The 21,784-nt window shown below is 37.9% G+C and overlaps 1 protein-coding gene across 2 annotated transcripts in view; it reads left to right on the forward strand.

Annotated features, from left to right (window-relative positions):
• LOC150102117 (uncharacterized) overlaps nt 1-21,784 on the forward strand; it is a 62,218-nt gene that overhangs the window by 32,525 nt on the left and 7,909 nt on the right. For both annotated transcript variants that reach the window (XM_090400492.1, XM_090400491.1), the window contains exon 2: nt 12,031-13,452. In XM_090400492.1, the coding sequence (XP_090256618.1) occupies nt 12,039-13,452 (1,414 nt within the window). In that variant the 5' untranslated portion in view covers nt 12,031-12,038. The remainder of the gene's footprint in view (nt 1-12,030; nt 13,453-21,784) is intronic.

A 21,784-nucleotide genomic window follows, 5' to 3' on the forward strand; every position in this document is an offset into this window, starting at 1 on the left:
TTTTGTTCATAATTCATCCGAATATTTTGATTTGTCTAAAGTACGATCTTAAAGTTCAATAAATAATTTTTTTCTTCTATAGATGGTTGTACTAATTTTCCAATACATTTTGGGTATTTTTTTTCCTGTTAAAGTGTGAGAATTCTTAAAGAAAGTCGTGATGGGTGTCGTGTTTCGAGTTTTTCTGAATAATTAATTATATACTTAAAAAACCTGTCCTTAAACACACACACATACACATTAGACATAAAAAAATCGCAAATGTATCCATGTTGATACTCTAATATATACCCTATGATTTATTCTTATGGAAAAAAAAACTATTTAGTATTAGAATTATGCCTACCAATAAACATACGAGCAGTTATGTTTAAGTTAAAAAAGTACTACAGCTTTCCAGATGTAAGATTCTATTTTAGAATATTCGTATTTCCTTCTAAATACGAATATTCTAAAATAGTTGAATTTTATATCCACAACACAAACACAAAACCACAAAGAATGAAATTTCTGTAAATACTATAACCTGAACTTCGTCCTTTAGATAACAGACCGTAGATGCTGTGGTTTGTCATTTGCAATATCCCCCAGCAAGTGGTTTTCTTCACAGGGGATGACATGAGTCACATCCATAAATTGGGGTATTGTTCAAAAGGTAGCATTTCCTCAAGTTTGGATATTTCTCAAATACTTACATATGACTAAGGGATTAGTATCCACATGTTTGAATGACACATATCCTAAAATTATTCATTCTTCGTTACCGTCGGAATTCTTTGGTGTTGTAAATTAATGCTTGCATTTAATTTTAATTTAGATTACTATCCGATTGGTTCTCTGTATTAATTCTTTCCCACTGTTGCCCAAGCTTAGTGGGAAAGTCTATGCTCCGTTTTGTTTAGGTTAAGTGTTATTTCCGATTTCGAATTCCGATTGTTGTTAGAGTATGGAATTCTGACAAGTGAAATTATTATTTCACTTGTCAGATTGGCGGTTTCGCTGTCGTTTTTTTCCTAAAAAGTTATCATAAATAACGCGTTTTTTAAATTTTTTTTTCCCAAAAAAGTTATCAGTATCATTTGGAGGTGACATCACTATAAGATATCCGCAAACGATGAGCTCACTCATCTCCACTAGGCTGAGCAGACATCTTCTGGAGGAGAGGGGAGGGGAGAGACTAGGGTGATGGGGTTAGGTAGGGGAGCATTGCAGGAAAGACATCTGTCACCCTCTGTGATATCACAGGATGAGAGACATATGTTCCCCAGAAATATACAAACACATAACGACATTGTCATGCTTTATTTGGCTATAGAATTGTGGGTGATCTTTTTGAGATAAGATATCTTGGAATTTTCCCAGGGTGACACATCCGTCCCTGTCGTCATGGTTTATCCAACAGCATGTAGAAACATGTCTGTGAATCATCTGTGCAAAAGTTTCATTTTGGAAGGAACGGTCAGGGTTAAGGGTCAGGTAAACAGTACTATAAGGAAAAATAAATGAGTCAAGTGCTTTGCAGTTACAACAATTCGTTCATCCTGTGAAGTTATCATCTTATGTTGTGGTGATTGGTATCCAGGAAAGTAAAGTAAAATAATGGGTGAGCCACAAAAGTCATTGAAATTTTCTTTCTTCAGGAAAATAGCATGAGACAATACTCTTCACCTAGCTCTAAAAGGATGGAAACCGATTATTATTTTAGAAGACACGTACATTGTGATGTATTTATCCAGGACCACTTGGGAAAAATTATGCAGGAAGTGGTCTGATATCCTCTGCTACTTGCAAAGAAAAGTTGACTACGAAATGGACCTCGGTGAGTGTTATATTCTGAAATGCCAAGATGGGGAACTAATACTTGATGATACAGGAGATGATGGAAGTAAGGTTTTTCTATTAGTTGTGAAGAAGCTTTTTATTTATTTACTTCTTATTTACTATTTTTGGAAACTGAATTACCATCTGTTCATATAATGGGAAAAATTATCGCTAATCATTTAAATTCATCAATGGTAAAATTTAGACTTTCAAGATTTTATCCATTTTGATAACGATTATTTATTTTGGGACGTTTACGAACATTTTACAAAAACTGTTTGTGTATATTTGCTGACAAAAGAATACACAGAATGTTTAGGGAGGCATGGTGTCATTTCCAGACTGATACAATATCAAACGTATGGAAGTGTGGTTACCATGGTATCTGATTTAAAAATTCTTTTGCATGACCAGCTATTTTCATGTAATGTAACCAAGAAACGGTGCATAACAAAAATTTTATTCGTTGAACTCTTTGGAAAATGTTAAGAGTCTGAACTAAATATTGTTAAATATTTTTAGGTAATTACATGTTTCGAATTTTTCTCAGTGAATATACTTGTAAATAGTATTTCAGCAAAATAAAATGTACATTTGTAAACTTAAATGAACAATGTGTTTTTGTTGTTGTGTTTTTCCACAGTGAATTTTTACTCAGTTATTCTGATTAGATCTTGATATTTAAATCCACAACTTTATATCTTAATGCAGTTCTGTTTAATTATTTAAAAAAATCACAACTGTGAAATTAATGCCAGGACAGGGAAAAAAAAAGCTTTGAAAACTAATATCCATGTATTGATTATTTTAGAAATTGTCTAATGCTACCTATTGACATTATTTGAGTTATCTGAAAACAAATCGTTCACATAATCGAAAATCCGAACTGTTAGAATTTGGTTATTTTACAGAGAGAGAGTGAGCACCTAATTAACCCAAAACGTGACTTAACTCTTAAAGTTTGGTATAGAAAAATGTTTGTACTCTCCAGATAACACATACACAAATTTTACCTTTTCCCACACAAAGTAAGATAAAAACACACCAACAGTATAACAGCAGCATGCAAAAACATGTCTTTTGAGTCATCTGTGCAAAAGGTTCATTTTTGAATGAACGGTCAGGGTAGGGCATAGTAAGTGTAAACAGTACTATAAGAAAATACCATAGAGTCGAGTGACTTTGGACTTAAGGTAATCGTTCATCCACTGCAGCTGCTGTTTTGTGTTGTGGTGTTTTGTGTTTGGTAATGTAAAAATAATGGGCGAGCCACAAATTCTTTGAAAGTTTCTTTGTGAAAAGTTCTAATTGTTTAGAATTTTGTAAACAAAAGTTACCATAAAGTATATGATCAGAGCTAATAATCAGTGAAATAATAATAATAAATAAATATTTATTTGTGGTGCCATATGAAGTAATCTAAGAAGAAGAATGAAGGAAAACGATAATGAAAAATCGACATTGGGTGAAAAATAAGAATTTTCAGTTATCATTGCTATAATTGACTGAATTTTTTTTGAATAAGAGTTCAAATTTATTTCCTAAAGAAATTTGTATTTCTGATGGAATTAGTGTAAGCTATGCATTAACAAAATCACCTTGTAGTTGGAAAGAATTACCTGAGTTAATAAAATATAACCATCACTGAAGTGGGAAATTGGTTCACTATCTCTGGACAAACTAAGAAATTGGATGATAGAATCAACATGCAAATATCAAATATTACTCGCCAAAGGATGAGAAAAATCAAAAACATTAACGGGATTAATAGGGAGGCCTGTTCTTGATTTAAATAAAATTGGATGCCCAAAATGTGAAAACATAATGTGTACTTTTAAATGCTTTTGGAAACATAATGAAAGATTCTGTGCTTTTAATAATTATCAGAAGTATATGTATTGGATACGAAAATATAAATATGCAACCCTTAATTTTACTACAGTAATAAATTCCCAACGAACACCAAATGAAAAATTAAATTTCAGATGAGAGTCACATTGTCAAAACCATACGATGGCAATTCCACAAGCATGGAAGAACCTTTGATGTACTTTTCAATTTATTTATTTTCTGTATTGTTAGATTCAGTAAATACAATTTGTAAATAATATTTCGTTCAAATAAAATGTGTAAATTTAAATGAACAAATTGGGTGTCGTAGATGTGTAATACAAATTTAAGAAGGAAGATAACATTTTTTTTTCCTTGTGAAATTTCATGCCACAAAGTAACCAGAGAATTTTTTTTTGATTCATTGAATTAAGTCTTATTTGTTCATGCAAGCCCTCAAATATTTCAAGAAACTCCTGTCAAATCTTGGAAGCAAAAGAAATAATTGGGTATTAAATTAATAGCTAGAATTTTAGTGGTGAAGATTTCACCTGAAAAGTCAAAATACTGTTAAAGTTTGGTTATTTTACAGAGCCGTTAGATATTAAAAACCAACAACACGTTACAAAACTCTTAAAAAGATTGCTGTAGAAAAACTGCGGTGAGTTCAAAACCTTGTTTGTCTCATATCAGTTACTTAAAATTTACTAATGCTAAAGAAAAAATAAATAAAATAAATAAATTCCACTTACAGAAATAGGTTAAAAGCACAAGGAATCGAAGGTAAAATTAATGTTAGTATATTAGTAATTTCCCAACAGAAATTTATATTAGTAATTTCCCAACAGAAACCAAGAGTTTGAACCAAAACACAAGATTTTTCACCTACGTACAACAAAAGGCAACCGGATGAGATAGATACCTTAAAGATAAGACTTAATGAGAAATATACAGTGTTGGAAAATAAATTCACATATACTTTATATATTTATTAATTCTGCTCAGTTATTCTGTTAGAATATGCCTTTAGAAGTAAAATACAGAAAATAACCATTCGATTTGAAAAAAAAATAATAATAATTTCACTTGTCAGAATTCCATACTCTAACAACAATCGGAATTCGAAACCGGAAATAACACTTAACCTAAACAAAAACGGAGCATAGACTTTCCCACCAAGCTTGGGCAACAGTGGGAAAGAATTAATACAGAGAACCAATCGGATAGTAATCTAAATTAAAATTAAATGTAAGCATTAATTTACTACACCAATGAATTCCGACAGTAATGAAGAATGAATAATTTTAGGATATGTGTCATTCAAACATGTGGATACTAATCCCTTTGAGAAATAAGTATTTCTCAGATTTCTAAGATTTCTTTCTAAGTATTTGAGAAATATCCAAACTTGAGGAAATGCTACCTTTTGACAATAACCCAATTTACGGATGTGACTCATGTCATCCCTTTGAAGAAAATCGCTCGTTGGGGGATATTGCAAATGACGAAACCACAGCATCTATGGTCTGTTATCTAAAGGACGAAGTAACTAGTTCAGGTTATAGTATTTACAGAAATTTCATTCTTTGTGTGTTTGTGTTGTGGATATAAAATTCAACTATTTTGGAATATTCGTATTTAGAAGAGTCATCTTGAAAGCTGTAAGTACTTTTTTAACTTAAACATAACTGCTCGTATGTTTTTGGTAAATGTAATTCTAGTACTGAATAGTTTTTTTTTCCATAAGAATAATCATAGGGTATATATTTGAGTATCAACATGGATACATTAGCGATTTTTTTATGTCTAATGTGTGTGTGTGTGTGTGTGTGTTTAAGGACAGGTACTTTAAGTATATAATTAATTATTTAGAAAAACTCGAAACACGAGAGCCATCACGACTTTCTCTAAGAATTCCCACACTTTAACAGGAAAGAAATACCCAAAATGTATTGGAAAATTAGTACAACCATCTATAGAAGAAAAAAATTTATTCATTGAACTTTAAGATCGTACATTAGACAAATCGAAATATTCGGATGAATTATGAACAAAATATGAACTTGATTAGATGATGAATATAGAAGAAAATACGGATCAACTATGGAAAAAAGGTGTGTTTGAGTTACATTAGTATATATAATTAATTATTCAGCAAACCTAATCACAACTGCCATCACGATGTACTCTAAGAATTCCCACCCTTTAACATTAAAGAAATACTCCAAAAATGTATTGGAAAATTAGTACAATCATTTATAGAAGAAAAAAAAAAGTGTATTTGAGTTACATTAGTATACATAATTAAATTATTCACGTGATGTACCCGACAGACAATGGCCCCAGCGAAATTCCAATCTCAATAACAACAACAAACATTCGCGTCACGATTCCTTAACGACTAAAATCATCCTTCCCATTCAAAACAATAACGTCACTTATTTACAGCTAACAAATGATGTCACTTATCTACAGCTCATAACAACACACACCAACGTCACGATTCCTTATCTTATCTTGATCTTCATCTGGTCAGAAGTGTCCACTAATCACGACACGAATCCTTATCTCATCCATCACCCATAATGCCATACGCGAACCAAAACACAACAACTGAAGCCATTGACAAATATGCCCACAGGGAAATTCCAAACATTCCAATCCCATGAAGCCACGTGCACAATTACGTCAACCAATCACGTCACGATTCCTTATCTTATTGATCTTGATCTGGTCACTAGTAACCGGACTGCTACTGGTACGGTTTGAACGTGAGGAAATGAGCACTGGACTGTTTCATCCTCGTCCTGTACGTTCTTACGAGCGAGTGTGACTCGGTTCAGCTACAAGCTGGTAGCTCCTTAACTCCCGACATCTGTGCCAGATCCCAAGAAGCGTTCGACATACCCTGCATCAGAGACCAGGAGATTTCCGAAAATGCAGCGATTCCAGTATTTGGAAGTCACTTCTGAGAATGAGAAATTATAAAGACCGAGGTGGAACCTCCACTCGCTTGCCTATAAGCTGGAATTCTCGAAGCAGAAAAGGAGAACATGGCGGAGCTCCTCTCATCAGTCAATTATCGTTCAACATTTAAATGACTCGATTCAGTTTGATTTCATTAATAGCGGCAAATGGAGTCGGAGATCCCGTTTTAGAAAAGGATGAGGTGAATATGCAGGTGTGAACGTTATGATCTTTGTTATATTCTGAAGTTATTTAACGTGCGTATTTGAATGAAAGTTTCTTGCCTTTGTTAAGACTCGTAAGAGTGTGGGAAAAGCCCCAACAGAGCATGCCCACTACGTTTTTTGATCTGCATTTGGCAGCCTTTTAGTATTACTTCCTCCATGGAGTAGGAAGGCTTATCAGAGGTCGAATCCATGGTCCACAATAACTCCCTTATCTTTTCTTGAATTAGAGCACTCAACACCATTCTGGCAATGCATTCTACTCATTCACCATCTGCACACAAAATAATCTTTTTTTTTTTACTACATTACTCACATGACCTTTGTACAGATTCGAGGAATGATCTGTCGTTCTCCTATTATGCTATGCAACAATTCCCCTGCATCGTATTCGCTAGGCTCCTCTTTCAATCCTCCTCCTTCCATTCGACAAGTTCTAAAGAGCACATCGTACTCAATATTCCGGGCCTGAAACAGTTATCTGCATTTCCCAATGTTTTCTCGTCGCTCATACATTCGGGTGAGTAATCTTTCTCCCAAATGGGGTCTAATTAGCGCCTTATACAGTGCAACTACCTCCTTATCCATGTCAGCGTTCTTCGCATTATAGCAGCAATTATAGCAACAACTTTCGCGATGTGACCCCCGAATTTCAGTTCCCTGTTCGCCGAGTTCACTTAAGTCCTGAAGCAGAGTTCCTCTAATACGATAAACCTCGTTCCATCTTCTCGGGTCAAATGCATAACTTTGCACTTAGCAACATTGAAATGACATCCCCGTTCTTCGGCTCCAAATACCAACCTATTCAAATCCTCTTCTTAAAAACATCACACCAGAACTCCTCTACCATCGCTCTTCTTAATTTGGGTCAGCAAACAACTGAATCTTCTTTCTCACATTTATTCATAGGTTAAACGACAGTGGTCCGTCCCAGAACAGAACCCTGTGGTACAATACCCACGGTTCTCTTCTGCGACCCCGCACTCCCATACACGACTCATCGACTATTATCATTCGATCGTCACCAAAGTACTAAGTGACTACTCACCCCCATCCTGCTTATTTTCCCCAGAAGTTTCTCGTGCGGCACTCCATCAAATGCGCTTTTACGAAATCCTGATAAATCGTGTTTAAGCATCTCCCTCTCCAATGTACTAGGAGAGGGAGAAGATGCTTTCCCTTTATATTTACTGGCCCATAGTTTCGCACTGCTGGATTCTCCCTTAGGCAGAGGAACTGTTTTTCATTCTTCTGGGGTTGTATCTGTTGCCAGACGTCTGTCGAACAACCAAATCAAAATCATTGCCAGTTCTTTCGCTCATCCCTGTAATACCCGTGATGTGCATCACACATCACGGGTATTACAGGAATGCGCGATTGCCTTATTAACATCAAGGTTACTTAATATTCTACACACTTCCCACTTGTGAACTGTCTTCTCTATTCAACACTATTCTTCCCCTCCCCTGACATAAAATACACTGACAAAAGACTCATTGAATATTTGCACTATATCCTCAGCAGATGACTCGTTCAGTCTCCAGCAACTAAAGCCAGTCTGCCGTATTCAATCCTTCTTCTACTAGCAACATAATTGTATAATCCTGAAGGGTTTGCTTTAATGCTTCAGCCAACCTTCTTGTCGATTCCTTTCCTCACTACACTTGCCACGTTCATTCACCTTATGCATCTTTATGATGCTGAGGGATACCCTGTTCTTCATATCATCCTCTTTCTCTGACTACCGCATAATTCGATGATTCATCCATTTCACTCCTACTTTATCTTTGCTCCGAATCTTAGAGATACGATCTGATCTGACATGGTCATAAGTAACTGATTCCTTAGACCAAGTCCCGGGCACTGATTTCTCTCCCTTTCATCCGATCAAGCAGGAGCACGCCACAAATGTCTTTCTTTAAATTCTGCACATCTGTTGTTCAGCGAAGCTTGTAACCCGCTCTCACGCCAAAACTACTCGATTACTCTTCCCACGTTGTGGCATCTGTAATCACTATACCAGACGATATTATTGAATCCGTTTTTCGTTGTTATTAAAATTGAAAGTCTTCGCGTTGAGGGTTCATTTTTTTGAACGAACGTAACAATCATATTAACATACCAACATAAAACTAATTGGTGTATTTTCGTGTTAAGTAGACAAAGATTGCCAGCCTGATTGGCCGAGCGGTTATTATCCACTCTCTAGCCAAGAGGCTCCGGGCTCGAATCCCGCCATGGATGTTTGCGATCGTCTTTTTCCTTCACACGTTCATTCATTCTCCCAAGATGGACTGGGTCCCCGTTTTGGGAGAAGAACACCCAAATCTCCCGCAATGGGAGAAGCCCTGTGAAAATACGGGCTGTGAATGCTGCAAACACTGTGAAAATGCGGGCTAATCATCAGGTAAAGATTCTGTTCTGTAATCAACGATTTTGTTTTCCTAAAAAGTAACTCTTGATCGTCTTCGCAGATTATTTTCGGCATTATCCCTGTGGTCTTACAGTGCCAAATGTTCATGGGAAATAGTACTCCGAATTATTACCATTTTTAATAGTTAACTGTCGAAAATATTATATTATACTAATTGAAGCGCACGCCTCAGTAAATGTAAACTTCTGCAAGCAGTACGGGAAACGTGTAGTCGACGTAGTTTTCTGCCTGTCTGTCAAATGCGGCCGTTGACAAGGTGAGTACGTAAAACAGAGAAAATTATTTTTAGCAGTAAACTCTTTCTATCGAAATGACAGTCAGCTGCAAAGTATGTGCAGAGATATTTACTGACATTTCTATCTGTTTGTAAGTCTGCGGGCAAATGCAAAATCCGTTCTCGTTTTCGCTGAAGGTCTCAATGAAAGCCAGTTAAAAGCTTTTAAGAAAAGAGTCAAACTGGATCATATTTGGCAATTTAGTCTATTTCTTATAACGGACGCCATTCCACTGCTGAACTACTCCCGCAGGCAACTAACTTCTTCCAGGGTAGATGACTCATGCATTCTAGAGATCGGTGATACGAACTGCAATGTCTGTGTGGCAGATTTAATGAGCTAAAAAGAGACGTCATATCTTCAGAAGATCGGAAAAGTCTACTTCAAACAAAATAGACTTTCTGTATATCATCACAAGAAATAAGGAACTGAAAACTAAAAATGCTGAACCAGAAACGCAAAATTAGAACTGCATGGGGGACTTAAAATTCATGAAACAGCGGATGACCTGAATCGATACGCAATAAATTCAAACATGAAAATGATTGGTGTTCCCCGTGAGTCACGTGGAAAAGTACATGAAATAGTAAAGAAAAGTGCGCTTATCATTACAGTTGTGACTAATTACAGTAACTAACTCTAATGATCTCGAGGCTGCACATCGGGTTCCTATTGGACAGAAAAGCAACGCAATGTCTGTATTGACAAAATTTAAATGGAAAGCAACTAGAAACAATTAGACGCTAGGAAAGGTACGAGAATGTAAAGCGTAGAATTCGACTAAGCACGTGACCATTTTTTAAATATCGCGGATATACATAAATGAGCATTTATTGCCAAAAATGTAAGGAAGAAGGTACACTTCACTTAAGTAGTGCTGAGTCGAAGAAAATAAACTCTTCAAGAGAAGAGAAAATAAATCAAAAATATGGCGGATCAGATGCGCTGAAGAAGTCTTGAAAACAGCCAAAATAAAAGCTGATTTGAAGACAAAAATGGCTGACCAGAATAACTGCGGTGTCACGTTTTCGTAAATGTACAGTATGTCGCGATGTTTCAAAAATTAACTCTGTTGCATATTAATACAAGAAGTATTCGAGATCAATTAGAACACACGGAATTACTTCGAGACAAAACTGTCGACCAGATGTCTTGATAGTAATAGATATGTGGGTTGGAGCACCATGTGAAGTGGATTTAAAAATATCAATGCAGAGATTATAACAAATTTGAAGGCGTATTTGCCTGTCCTCAAAATTCTATATTTAATAATAATATTAAAAATGAAAATGTGAACATCGTCATAGTGTATATTACCATCGCTGTGTTATATTAAAAAACACGGCGATTAACAAGATCAAACCTTGATGGGAATGACGGATCCTCTCAACATAATATGGATTTACTTGCTCTCGAACGATACATTGACATCCACACGACAGAATTCACCGGAAGTCTATTAGGGCTAATTTGAAAGCACTTTAAGAAGAAACAAAATTCGAGCAATAGTTCTGTGTCAACCTCTAGCGAATCCGATTCGTATTAAATTACAATTGCAGCTCAGATATAAATTAAAAGAACGTAAAAACGAATGCTAGAGAACGGATTTCCTAAGATCCAGAAAACAATGGAAGTTTGTTAATGCATTAATAGTCGAAGACATGCGTCAAGAAACTCTTGCTGCACTTAAAGATATCAACGAAAATGGAGATTAAACGATGGTAGAAGATTAGCTGAAGTCAGCTAAAACTAAGGAATGTAAAAATTACCCATCTGAATTAAACTGCTTTCACCACGTGCGGAAAGGACATCAGAAGCGTCATAACCCTAAAAGCATCTTCAGGATGCGATGGAATCAGTATTGTCAAGGAATGTTGAATACACATTACGGAACCCGGAACGTACATTTTTAACTTGTGCCTCATCAGAGATCGAATTTTAAAAAAATGGGAAAGAATTTTAAAGGGAAAAAAATGACTTGAACAGTTACAGACCAGTCTCTCTTGCATCGTTTTTTCGAAAACAGTAACGCACAACAACAGAGAAGCTGAATAAGCCAATAAAATATTGGGATAAAAATAACTTCTCAAAGAACATGCTTTGCTGAACTTTACGAACCATTTTATACCTCTTTAAGATGACCATAAACTAATTTCCGAGTTTTTCGATTTACGTATGAAGCTTTGACACTTTTCCACCAAAACTTAATAATAGAATTAGAGGTCAAGGGAATAAGAATAATAAAGTAACCAGAAACAAATACACGGACACTGCAATGTTCAATAAAAATACCATTCTCAAAATGTTGCTCCTTCATACCCAGAGGGAGGAACGCTTCTGCTGGGAAAGAATTTGGTTCCTTCCTTTTCAAGCCGAAACACGATGCTGATTGTACCACAAGTCAGAACTTTGGTACAATCAGCACAATCAAAATCAGTTTAATAAAAAAACTTAACTGGTCCTATTTATTTTTTTGCAGGTGCCGCCATGAAGTACCGTCGAGCGAAGAAACAACGCAGTCCGGAGCAGCAATCCAGGTGGTTTTACAGCGTTGCCATGAGGGCTGCAGTCACTTTCACTGACCTGTCGGAGAAGAGCGGTCTGAAGTGCTTACTGCAGGGGATGATCGCCTACTGCACCGCCGTGCTGCTGGCCCCGGTGGTGGGCCTGCTGTTCTTGTCTACAGTCGCATACAAAATGGCGGTGCAGCAGACGCTTTCGCATCGACATCCCGAGGAAGGACTGCAAGTGGCTTGGCACTCGTCCATGAGGTCAGCAATCAGCACGTGGCGAAACCTCGGCATCGTGACCGTGATGCTCCTGGTGGATGGATGTCCAGATATTGAAGATATCCGAGAAAGAATCCGAACACTTCTAGATTCCAGGAAAGGTAGGTCGGAATACTTACGGTGCATCCTGACCTCGAGGTACGGCTGCTTCGTATGGAAACGCTGTGATCGTTTCTCAGTGGATAACCAAGTTCGCATGATGGCCAACAGGTGGCGTGGACAGCAGATAGCCGACGAGAATTTGCACGAATACGTCAGCGAGATCTGTTCGCGTGGACTCGCCTGTGACCTTCCTCCGTGGCAAGTGGCCGTAATTCCACTGAAGAAGAGCTTCACCACAGTCCTGTCGCACGCCTTCGTGGTTCGCTACCACCATCTGCTCGGCGACCACTTCTTCCTTGAAGACGTGTTTGCGTGCACTAGCACAGACCTTCAAGTCCAGCCAGCCGCGGGCTTCTCTCCTGCATCGGGAGGAGCTTTGTCCGGTTTCTTAGAGTCGGCCAAAGCAGCTTTGGCCATCCCGTTAGTGCTTCTTCAGGAGACGAGTCCGTGGCGTTCTTCGCCTGTGCGGCGCCATCCTTCCGACTCAGACCGCGGTTCCCAAGCGCTGGCGTGGTCCGAACCCTTGCCTGCCGACCTGGTGGCCAAGATCCGAGGCAAATTGGGAACTGGCACGAACGACGTCCTCATCGCTTGCATCGCCGGTGCCTTGCGCCAGTACCTGATCATGACGGAAGGTTTCATTCCCGACGACATTCACTCCGTGCTCCCCGTGTATCCCGACTCGACGTCGCTGTGCCAAGAGAAGCCGCTAGGATGCCTCACTGTCAGTTTGCCGCTGTGGAAGGCGGACGCGCTATCTCGAGTGGCTCTTCTGAAACGCCTCCTGGCGGCAGCGAGGAGTCATCGTCATAAATACAACGCCAGTCGCCTCGTGGCCAGATCGCTCCCGAGGGTGCTCCCCTCCCCCTTGACTAGAGCCATCGTGAATTACATTACTAGGAAGTATCCCGTGATCATCAGCAATGATTACGTGGCGCCGTCTATTGCTACTTTCTGGAACTGCACGCTGCGTGCTGTCCTCTACTGGAGGCCCCCTCTATCAAATGTCGGTAAGTTGAACAGTTTCCAACTCTGCGTATTTATTTGTGTGTGTGATTGCGCACGTGAAAATTCTGTTTAGCAAGACACAATCGCTCGCATAAAGGCGCAGTAGTGAATGCGCCAAATTTGCTCAAAATAGTTTGCGTTTAGTTACAGAAGGTTCGCAGCTTCGCTTTGAACACTCGTTTTCACGTGCATTGGAATTTTATTTTATTTTTTCGCCTTTTTAAGCGGAATACAAAAGATGATACGAAATGACGAGAGAGAGAGACTGTGACCAATCGGTCGCAATGCCACGCATTTTTCGAGATTTCCTGTAATCAGTTCAAATTACGATGCGACACGTTCGGACACTTTCCTGGTGCCCAAATCCCCACCCAAATCGACTCTTCCGTTAGTATATTCAAGGAGATGAACACACCGAGTAAACTCGGGTGGCGAAGATGAGCGCTACCTTTTGTTTCCACGGAATTGTGCATTTCAGTTGATTTTCTTACTGCCGACGCCATAAACTGTTGATGGTGAACTCTGACAGAATGAAAGCGCCATATGTCGTCGCATGCTGCATCACCAGAATATGACCACATGCGCAGGAAATCGACGAACCGATGCTTCCGTAGCCAGTGCTGATCGGGATGTCCTCTTGCATGCCGTTGTCCGCTAGGAATCGCAACGTTTTTATTTTATTTTTTATTATCAAATGTCTTGTGCGCATGTCGAAATACAGAAATTTGCTGATAGCTGACAAGCCTACGTAGTCCTCTCCTGCATGTGCAATCCAAAGAAAATAGTTCCAGTAAGGTGGGTTTTACTGCGGTCTTGTGCAGGGTGTTTCTGAAGGGGTATACAATTTTGAATGACAATAAAAGGTAAACAGCGATAGATAAACAATTTTTACTATCGTGCGAATGCAGAGTACCTCATGAAGTTTCAACACAGACAGTTCAAGTTCGATGACTGCCTCCATTAATTCTGCAAACATCCCATCGGGAATAACTTCAGCAACGGCGGCAGTAATTCTGGGACTCAGCTCATCCAAATTGGCCGGAAGTGGTGGTACAAACATTTGATCTTTCGCAACGTCCCACAAGAAAAAAATCTAACTGTGTAAGGTCGGGGGAACGCGGTGGCCATGCTACAGGTGCTCCACTGCCGATCCATCTGCCTGGAAAACGGATGTCGAGGTACGACCTTACTTCTGTCAGGTACTGAGGAGGTGTTTCGTCTTGCTGGGAATGTGAGCTTCGGTCGTGGTCTTAGTCGTCTAATTGTGGCATTCGATTTCTTTTAAAAATGACCCGAGAGGAGTTGTTTGTGGGTTTTGAATCGGTTCGTATTCTGCGGTGAAAAAATGATTGTGCCAACGAATGAAAAGGCATATCAGCGGATCCGTCGTTAAAAGTAACCTTCGAAATTTTGAACATCTATTATTTGGTCAGTATTGTACTGATATGCCTTCGCTTATGCGATTGTGGATTCTCAACAGTTTGCTGCAACCATAAACATCGAAACGGATCCAGTTCATGCCTAATTTAAAGATTCTTTCTCTAGCAAACTTTTCTAACTTATGTGGTAACCATTACAGCAAACGATCGTAATCAGCCGTTCGATATAAGCTCGTCTTTCTCATCGAGATGGCCGCATTTAGCGAGTGATGAAATTGACCTATTTCTAGAACAATAATCCCACTTCATTTCGGATATGATTGTGTGAATAAAATATTTTGTATAAAATATTTTTTTCACACAGTCGTATCCGAAAACTAATGAGAAATATCTGTAGTAGGAATAATTGGTTAAATGTCCTCCCGCCTTCCCACAAAACAATCTAATCCAAGAACTGTACTGCATAGTTGCAATATGTTTTCCCTGTTCTAAAAGATGATATCAAAACAAATATTGAATGGATGATCTTATTACATAAGTTAACATTTTTGATAATAAAATAAAGTGATCGATTATTATGAACTGCGAAATGAAAATAATGTAACTTCGAAATTTTCTATGGAGCTTGATGAGAAGTAAGTTTCCAAGCAAACTCCCTTTCAAAGGTTTTCTCGCAAGCGCTTTGATGAATTTCAAAACTTAAGCTTCGCAATTTGGCTAAAAACACTAAGGGATCGATAATGTCGTTCATTTCAGTATGAGTATTAGAAACAGTGAAGATAATGAAAGGCAATTTCTACTACATGCTTCTCAGGGTCTTTATTCTAACCTCAGAAGCTGTTTTTCTTTCCTTAAAGATCTCCTCCATATAGTAGAGAGTAACTTCACTTGCCGTTCAGCCCGGTAAATGCTGCGATTGTTCTGATGGCTGTTCGAACGACTGGCAAGTGTCCACAAAGCATTAGCATATCAACAGGAAGGCCTGTGCAGCTCAGTGGAAGTGACGTGGCGCTAAGTACATATTACAACTCCTAGCCTTGCCTCTTGCAGAAAGTAGTAAAGCAGGTGACCGACTGATTACTGTATTTATTCACTTCCCAAGCAACGTGTTCAAATCCCGCTCTAACCACGAACATTCGTGGTCAGAGCGGGAAAAAATGGAAATATGCCAGTTTAAAAACATGCAGTCCTGGGTGTTTTCAACTCATATTAGCAAGCGATTTAAAAACATGATCATGCGGGTAACGTGCCTGTGGTTGAAGCTGCGAAGATGCTTAATGATTATTCAAGATATCAAAAAAGAAACAAATAATGAAATAAAATAAATAATAACCGTATATATCCTGCTATCATCGGCCAAAGGATGCTTCTGTAAAAGACTATTCAAATAATCCGAAATTGGGGCGTTAAGCGAACCATGAACGTTTCCTTTTGTATGATGGCAGAGACGACCCTGCAGAATTCTCGTTTTTTTTTTCTTTACTTCATGAATTTCTATTTTATGTCCTGTTATAAATTCATTTAAATGGCCCGAGGCCATTACTTTTGTTTTGCTGAAGTTAAAAGTTTAAAGTAAGAGCTTAAAGATCTAAATTAAATTCTGGTTGTTACTTTCCCTTTTAACCAATAGAATCAACCGCTTCAGCCATTCTGACAACATTCACTATAAATAGTGAATTTATAGTGTAGTGGTTGAAACGGTTGTCAGTGTCCTCCCGCGATGAGTCTTCGGACTCCTTGGATGTATCAGGAATAATAAATATTAACAAGGTAGGGCGATAGTATACAACCCTGTAGCACTCCGTTTTCCACTCGAACACCGTCTTTTTTTCAAAAAGACTGTTTCTACTGCCGCTTCTTGGTTGTCTCGTATTCCCATTGATCTCATTACAATCCACAGTCTGTTGTGATCCACGCAATCAAAAACTTTCTTATAATCAATAAAACAGATGAATACTTCACTTCCTTCTGAAATTCTCTTGTTCTTTCCATAATCCATCTCATGTTCGCTATTTGGTCTCTAGTTCCTCTCCTAAAGCCTGCCTGTTCTTGTGGCAGTTCTCTCTTCACATATGGCTCCAACCGTTGTTGGATAACTTTCAGTATAATTTATTTACATGTGAAGTTAAAGCGATGGTTCTATAATTATGACAATCCCTGGGATGTTCTTTTTTAAAAAAAATTAGGATGAATACTGATGTTTTCCAATCTGCAGGCCAGTATGTTTTCTTCCAAACCTGTTGGCAAATTGCAGTCGTAAATATATTTGCAAATATATTTGCTACGTCATCCCCAGCTGTTCTCAATAATTCTACTGACACTCTGTCAGCTGCGCCATCTTTTATTTTTTCCACTGCTTCTTCCATGGGACATTTATCGTAATATTTCTAAATAGATCTCTTGTTCTACCCATAATACTTCTTTTTTTTCGATTTCCTTCCACCTTTTGTTTAGATGTTGTTCCTTATCTTTCGTAGTCCGTCTTGGGAAATCTGCACTCAGTTGTCTAACCCTTTCATTGTTTCTCTGAAGTTTCATTTTCATCTTTCCTCTACAATTTGAATGGCTTCTTCTGACGATTTACCATCGATTGACCATTTACCATCTTTTTTTCTTTCTTGTTGCTTTATTTAGTATTCTTTGCTGCTTCTATGACTGCAAATTTTCCCCCGTAGTTCTAATTCTCTTCCTGTCTTCTCCAAACGTTTTAATTTTTTTACGACTTCTACTTTAAATGCTTCATTTATAGGATTTATATCATATCTGATACTGTCCATTTGTTTCTTGTTAGCCCTTAATTACAATTTAACTTCAGCTATAAATAATTTATGATCTGTCTCACAGTCTGCAACCGGTCCTACTTTTGCTGTTTAAATAGCACTTCTCCATCATTCGCATATGATTTCTGTATTTTCCATTAAGTGAAGTCCACGTATACAATCTTCTCTTTATGTAGTTGGAAGCAAGTGTTTGCAATAAAGCAACTGTTCTCAACACAAAACTGCAACATCCTTTCCCCTGCTTCATTCCTCAGACTTAAACCAAATTTTCCAGTGATGCCTCGTTCTTCTTTATTCGCCCACTTTTGCATTCCGATTACCTAATATCAATAGAAAATCGGTTTTGTCAATACTCTACACTACTTGTTGCAATCTACAGTAAAATTCTTCTCCCTCATCTTCACTGGAATCTGCAGTGGGTACGTACACCCACCCGTGTGAGTGTAATATTTGCTGGGTGGATTTCTTTTTACAAATTTCACAATAGAGGCCTTTTTTAATCTGCGGCAACTTTTCTAGTGCATTCGAAATTTCATTTTCGTGAGTCAAATATCAATTAATCTCTCTCTCTATTCGTTGAAAAAGTACCTATAAAGTGAAAGAACGAACAGCAGTTTCAGCCATTAAAGCTTCTTCACATTTTGCAGTTCGAAGGTCGTCTTCGATTGCGAGTTCTCCCTTGTATGCAGAAGTCGGTTGTTGAAGCTGCAATTGGTCATCGGTCAATATTGACGCCTGCTACCGTTTTGATTTCGTGCGATCTCGACTGGGTTTTGAATCCTTCAAAATGGTCCAACTTGAGGACACGCAGTCTTGCAGCTACGCAGTGAACCGTACTTCCTGGGTACGTTTGAAACGCCGCAATTATGGCTGTTCGGCATTTAGTTCAGGCAATTAATGCGTGCATATTTTCGATTTTCCTGATACTGGGTTGGGGTGGGGGGACTCGTAAAGCAGGAGCTGCCCGTATTTCACTTTATAGTGAATAAAAAATGATACAAAACAAACTGAATGCAATTAATAAAATAATACATTTCTAAAATGTCTTATTTGTTGATGTGCATCATTTCAGTTTTCTCGCTCTGAATTTGCGACGAAGAATTTTCGTTTAGTAAAACCCAGCACTTACTTAATGAGCACGGTTCTTAATTGTGTGAGTGTGTGTACGCGCGCAATACTGCTGCAATTTCAAGCATGCTTCTCTTTACCGTCGTCACACTTTTTCGTCCTTTGGCAACAAAAGAATAAAATAAAAATAGTCTATTGATTAAGGAAAAACATTGTTTTCGCTTCAGATGCCACAAGTCATTCAGCATCTTTTCCCATATTCCTTGGATGCAACAATTCATCAGTTCTTTTTTTACGTATCTCCTTTTTTTTTGTTATTGCAATTGATGTTTCTGTGAAGCCTGGATGTGTCCTTTGAATTGTTGTGCTATTTACTATTTGGGTCCCTTATCTGATAACCGTAGTTTTGCCCTCTTTTCCAACCGTCAACCACAGATTACTCATTTTCTGTCCTACTTGGAGATCAAAGAGAACTCCTAGTAAGAAAGCCGCTTGTTTTCCTGTGAATATCTTTTCATGAATCTTCTTTTCTGCCAAGAATTGAATATTATCTGAAAACTTGCTGCTGACTGGCTGTTCATAACTTTTTCTCTTGTCTCTAATTTCGTATTAAATTTACATGAAATGCATCCTGTGTGCAACAGCTCATTCAAGTTGCAACAGTTCACACATGCAAATAAAAACAAAGGAAATACGCAAAGTGAACAACAATATTAGCGAATCTTCTCCAAAACAACCTAATATTCCGAAGATCTCGTGTCAGCTGCGTTGGCCATGAGTCCTTCACCCGCTGTCTTTTCAGTAAAATCCTGTTGCCCCACGCTCACTCGTTGACTTTTTCTTTGCAGCTTTCCAGATCACGAATTTTATCATTCGATCCTGTGTGTGTACCCATTTGTTCAAGCCATTTCCCCCTCCGCATTGCGCGCTTGGCTCTTTCCTTTCTTCCTCCTGCGTGCGTACTTTAAGCGCGCGAAAATATGAATGGGTACTGAACGATATAGCTGAAAATATTTTTAAACAGATAGGCTTAAACGTACAAACGTACACACACACACAAACACACACTGTATGTGTGTGCGTGTGTGTGTATATATATTGTATATTTGAAAAAAATATAGATTTAATGACTACAAAACCGAGATAACATATGAAGATTTTAATGATAAATACTACTAGTTTCGGCATATAGCAGCCTTCTTCAGGTATTTATAAAGGAAAGGAATACTAATAAACATTGAATTATTTAAACAAACTGGAAATTACAGGTACAAATTGCTTCACATGATCGATACATAAAAACATTATATTTTTCAAGTTGTTCCAACTGGCGTGCCATTGTTTGTTGCAATTGTGCGTGCAAGTTCACGTGAATGCCAATATTGAATAACTGCAGCATGGCTATCTGGGATGTTATAACTTAAATTATTATTTAAGTGGACCGGGTTCAGTAGGATTTCCCTTGATTCTACGATTTTCCTTTCAAACTCATCTTCACAGTGAAAAATATTTTTTGATCTATTCCAGCATACAGAGTGGCTTTGTTGGTCATCATTAGGATTATTTGAAAAAAGAACATGACTGGATAACGCAGTTGCATGAGATCTTTTGTAAGAGATGTCTCTCTTATGCTCTTCTATACGTTGTTCAATAGATTTGTTAGTTTGTCCAAAGTATGGGATATTGCAATCGTAATATCCCATACTTTGGAACAACTTGAAAAAATTCAACGTTTTTATGTATCGATTATGTGAGGCAATTTGTACCTGTAATTTCCAGTTTGTTAAATAATTCAATGTTTATTAGTATTCCTTTCCTTTATAAATACCTGAAGAAGGCTGCTATATGCCGAAACTAGTAGTATTTATCATTAAAATCTTTGTTATCTCGGTTTTGTAGTCATTAAATCTATATTTTTTTCAAATGTACAACAACCGAGTAAAAGCTGATCACCACATATATTGTGTTTGTGTGTATATGTATGTATATGTGTGTGTGTGTATATATATGTATATGTATGTATATTTATTACAATATCATTAAGTTGAAAAATAGTCAGCTACGGGATGCGAATTTGCTTGGAAAAAAGCAGTTTCTTTAGTTGTCACAATCCATTCCTGTGCGTTAATTTTTCCTCGTGCTTAAATGGAGTATTTTTTTTTTATTCTCGAAGATTCGCTTTTTACAATTCTAAAAATTTTGTTTAACGATAATCTCGGTCCAATTCAGTTCACAGAACCAACGCTTATTTATGAGGTTTCACTACAGAAAACAAAATATAAATCTTTACACAATATTGCATTTGTAAGGCCTCGTGAAATGATTTTCTGCACTCTGAAATGCATCCCCATTTCTCAGAATCGCTCATAAGGAACTGAAATCAGTTATGATAGTCAATATTCATCATTTTATAGATAAATAAAATGATGAATAAAATAAAATTACCAGAGTACTTATAAGAGTACTTTAATGCCCTTTGGCATTAAAGATGAGTTGGCCTGCGCTATTTAAGATACGGTGTCTGTCCAAAAGCCCGTATTGGTGCAGTGATCTGGTTTCGCTATTTTCACAGCTGTTTCAGACAGTTGATTCTCATCCGACAGACAAAAACCAGAGGTAAAACGTTCTCAATACAAATGAAAGTGCCATGTCAGAGAAAGAAGCCCTCACCGAGAGAATAAGTGTAATACCAGGATATAGGGTCAGACAGGCTCTAGTGATTTTGGCCACAACCTAGTGCTCATCTCCTCCCCCATGCAACAACGCTTACACAGTAACTCCCACACAAGAACAGTTTGGTCTCATAACAGTGACAAGTGTGACGGCTTCCGAGACTACTAGAACTCCATTCCCACGGTTTGACTATTGCTTCCAACCCAAACACATGCCCCGAAAGTATCACCAAAGTAATCCTAACTGGCGTGGAAACCTACATTCCCCAAACTTCTCTGAATTACCGTCCCCTATCTAAACTCTGGGTCTCCAAAAGATGTGCCAAGGCTGTACAAATGAAAAATCAAGTATACTGCAACTGGCTCATGTCAAGAACTTCACCCGCTTCAGTGCTTATACTGAAGCCGAAACAGATGCAAGAAAACAATCAATGT

The sequence above is a fragment of the Typopeltis vanoorti genome, chromosome 11 (assembly GCF_054136105.1).
Source record: "Typopeltis vanoorti isolate ZY-2024b chromosome 11, IOZ_Tvanoo_1.0, whole genome shotgun sequence".
Lineage (NCBI taxonomy): Eukaryota > Metazoa > Arthropoda > Arachnida > Uropygi > Thelyphonidae > Typopeltis > Typopeltis vanoorti.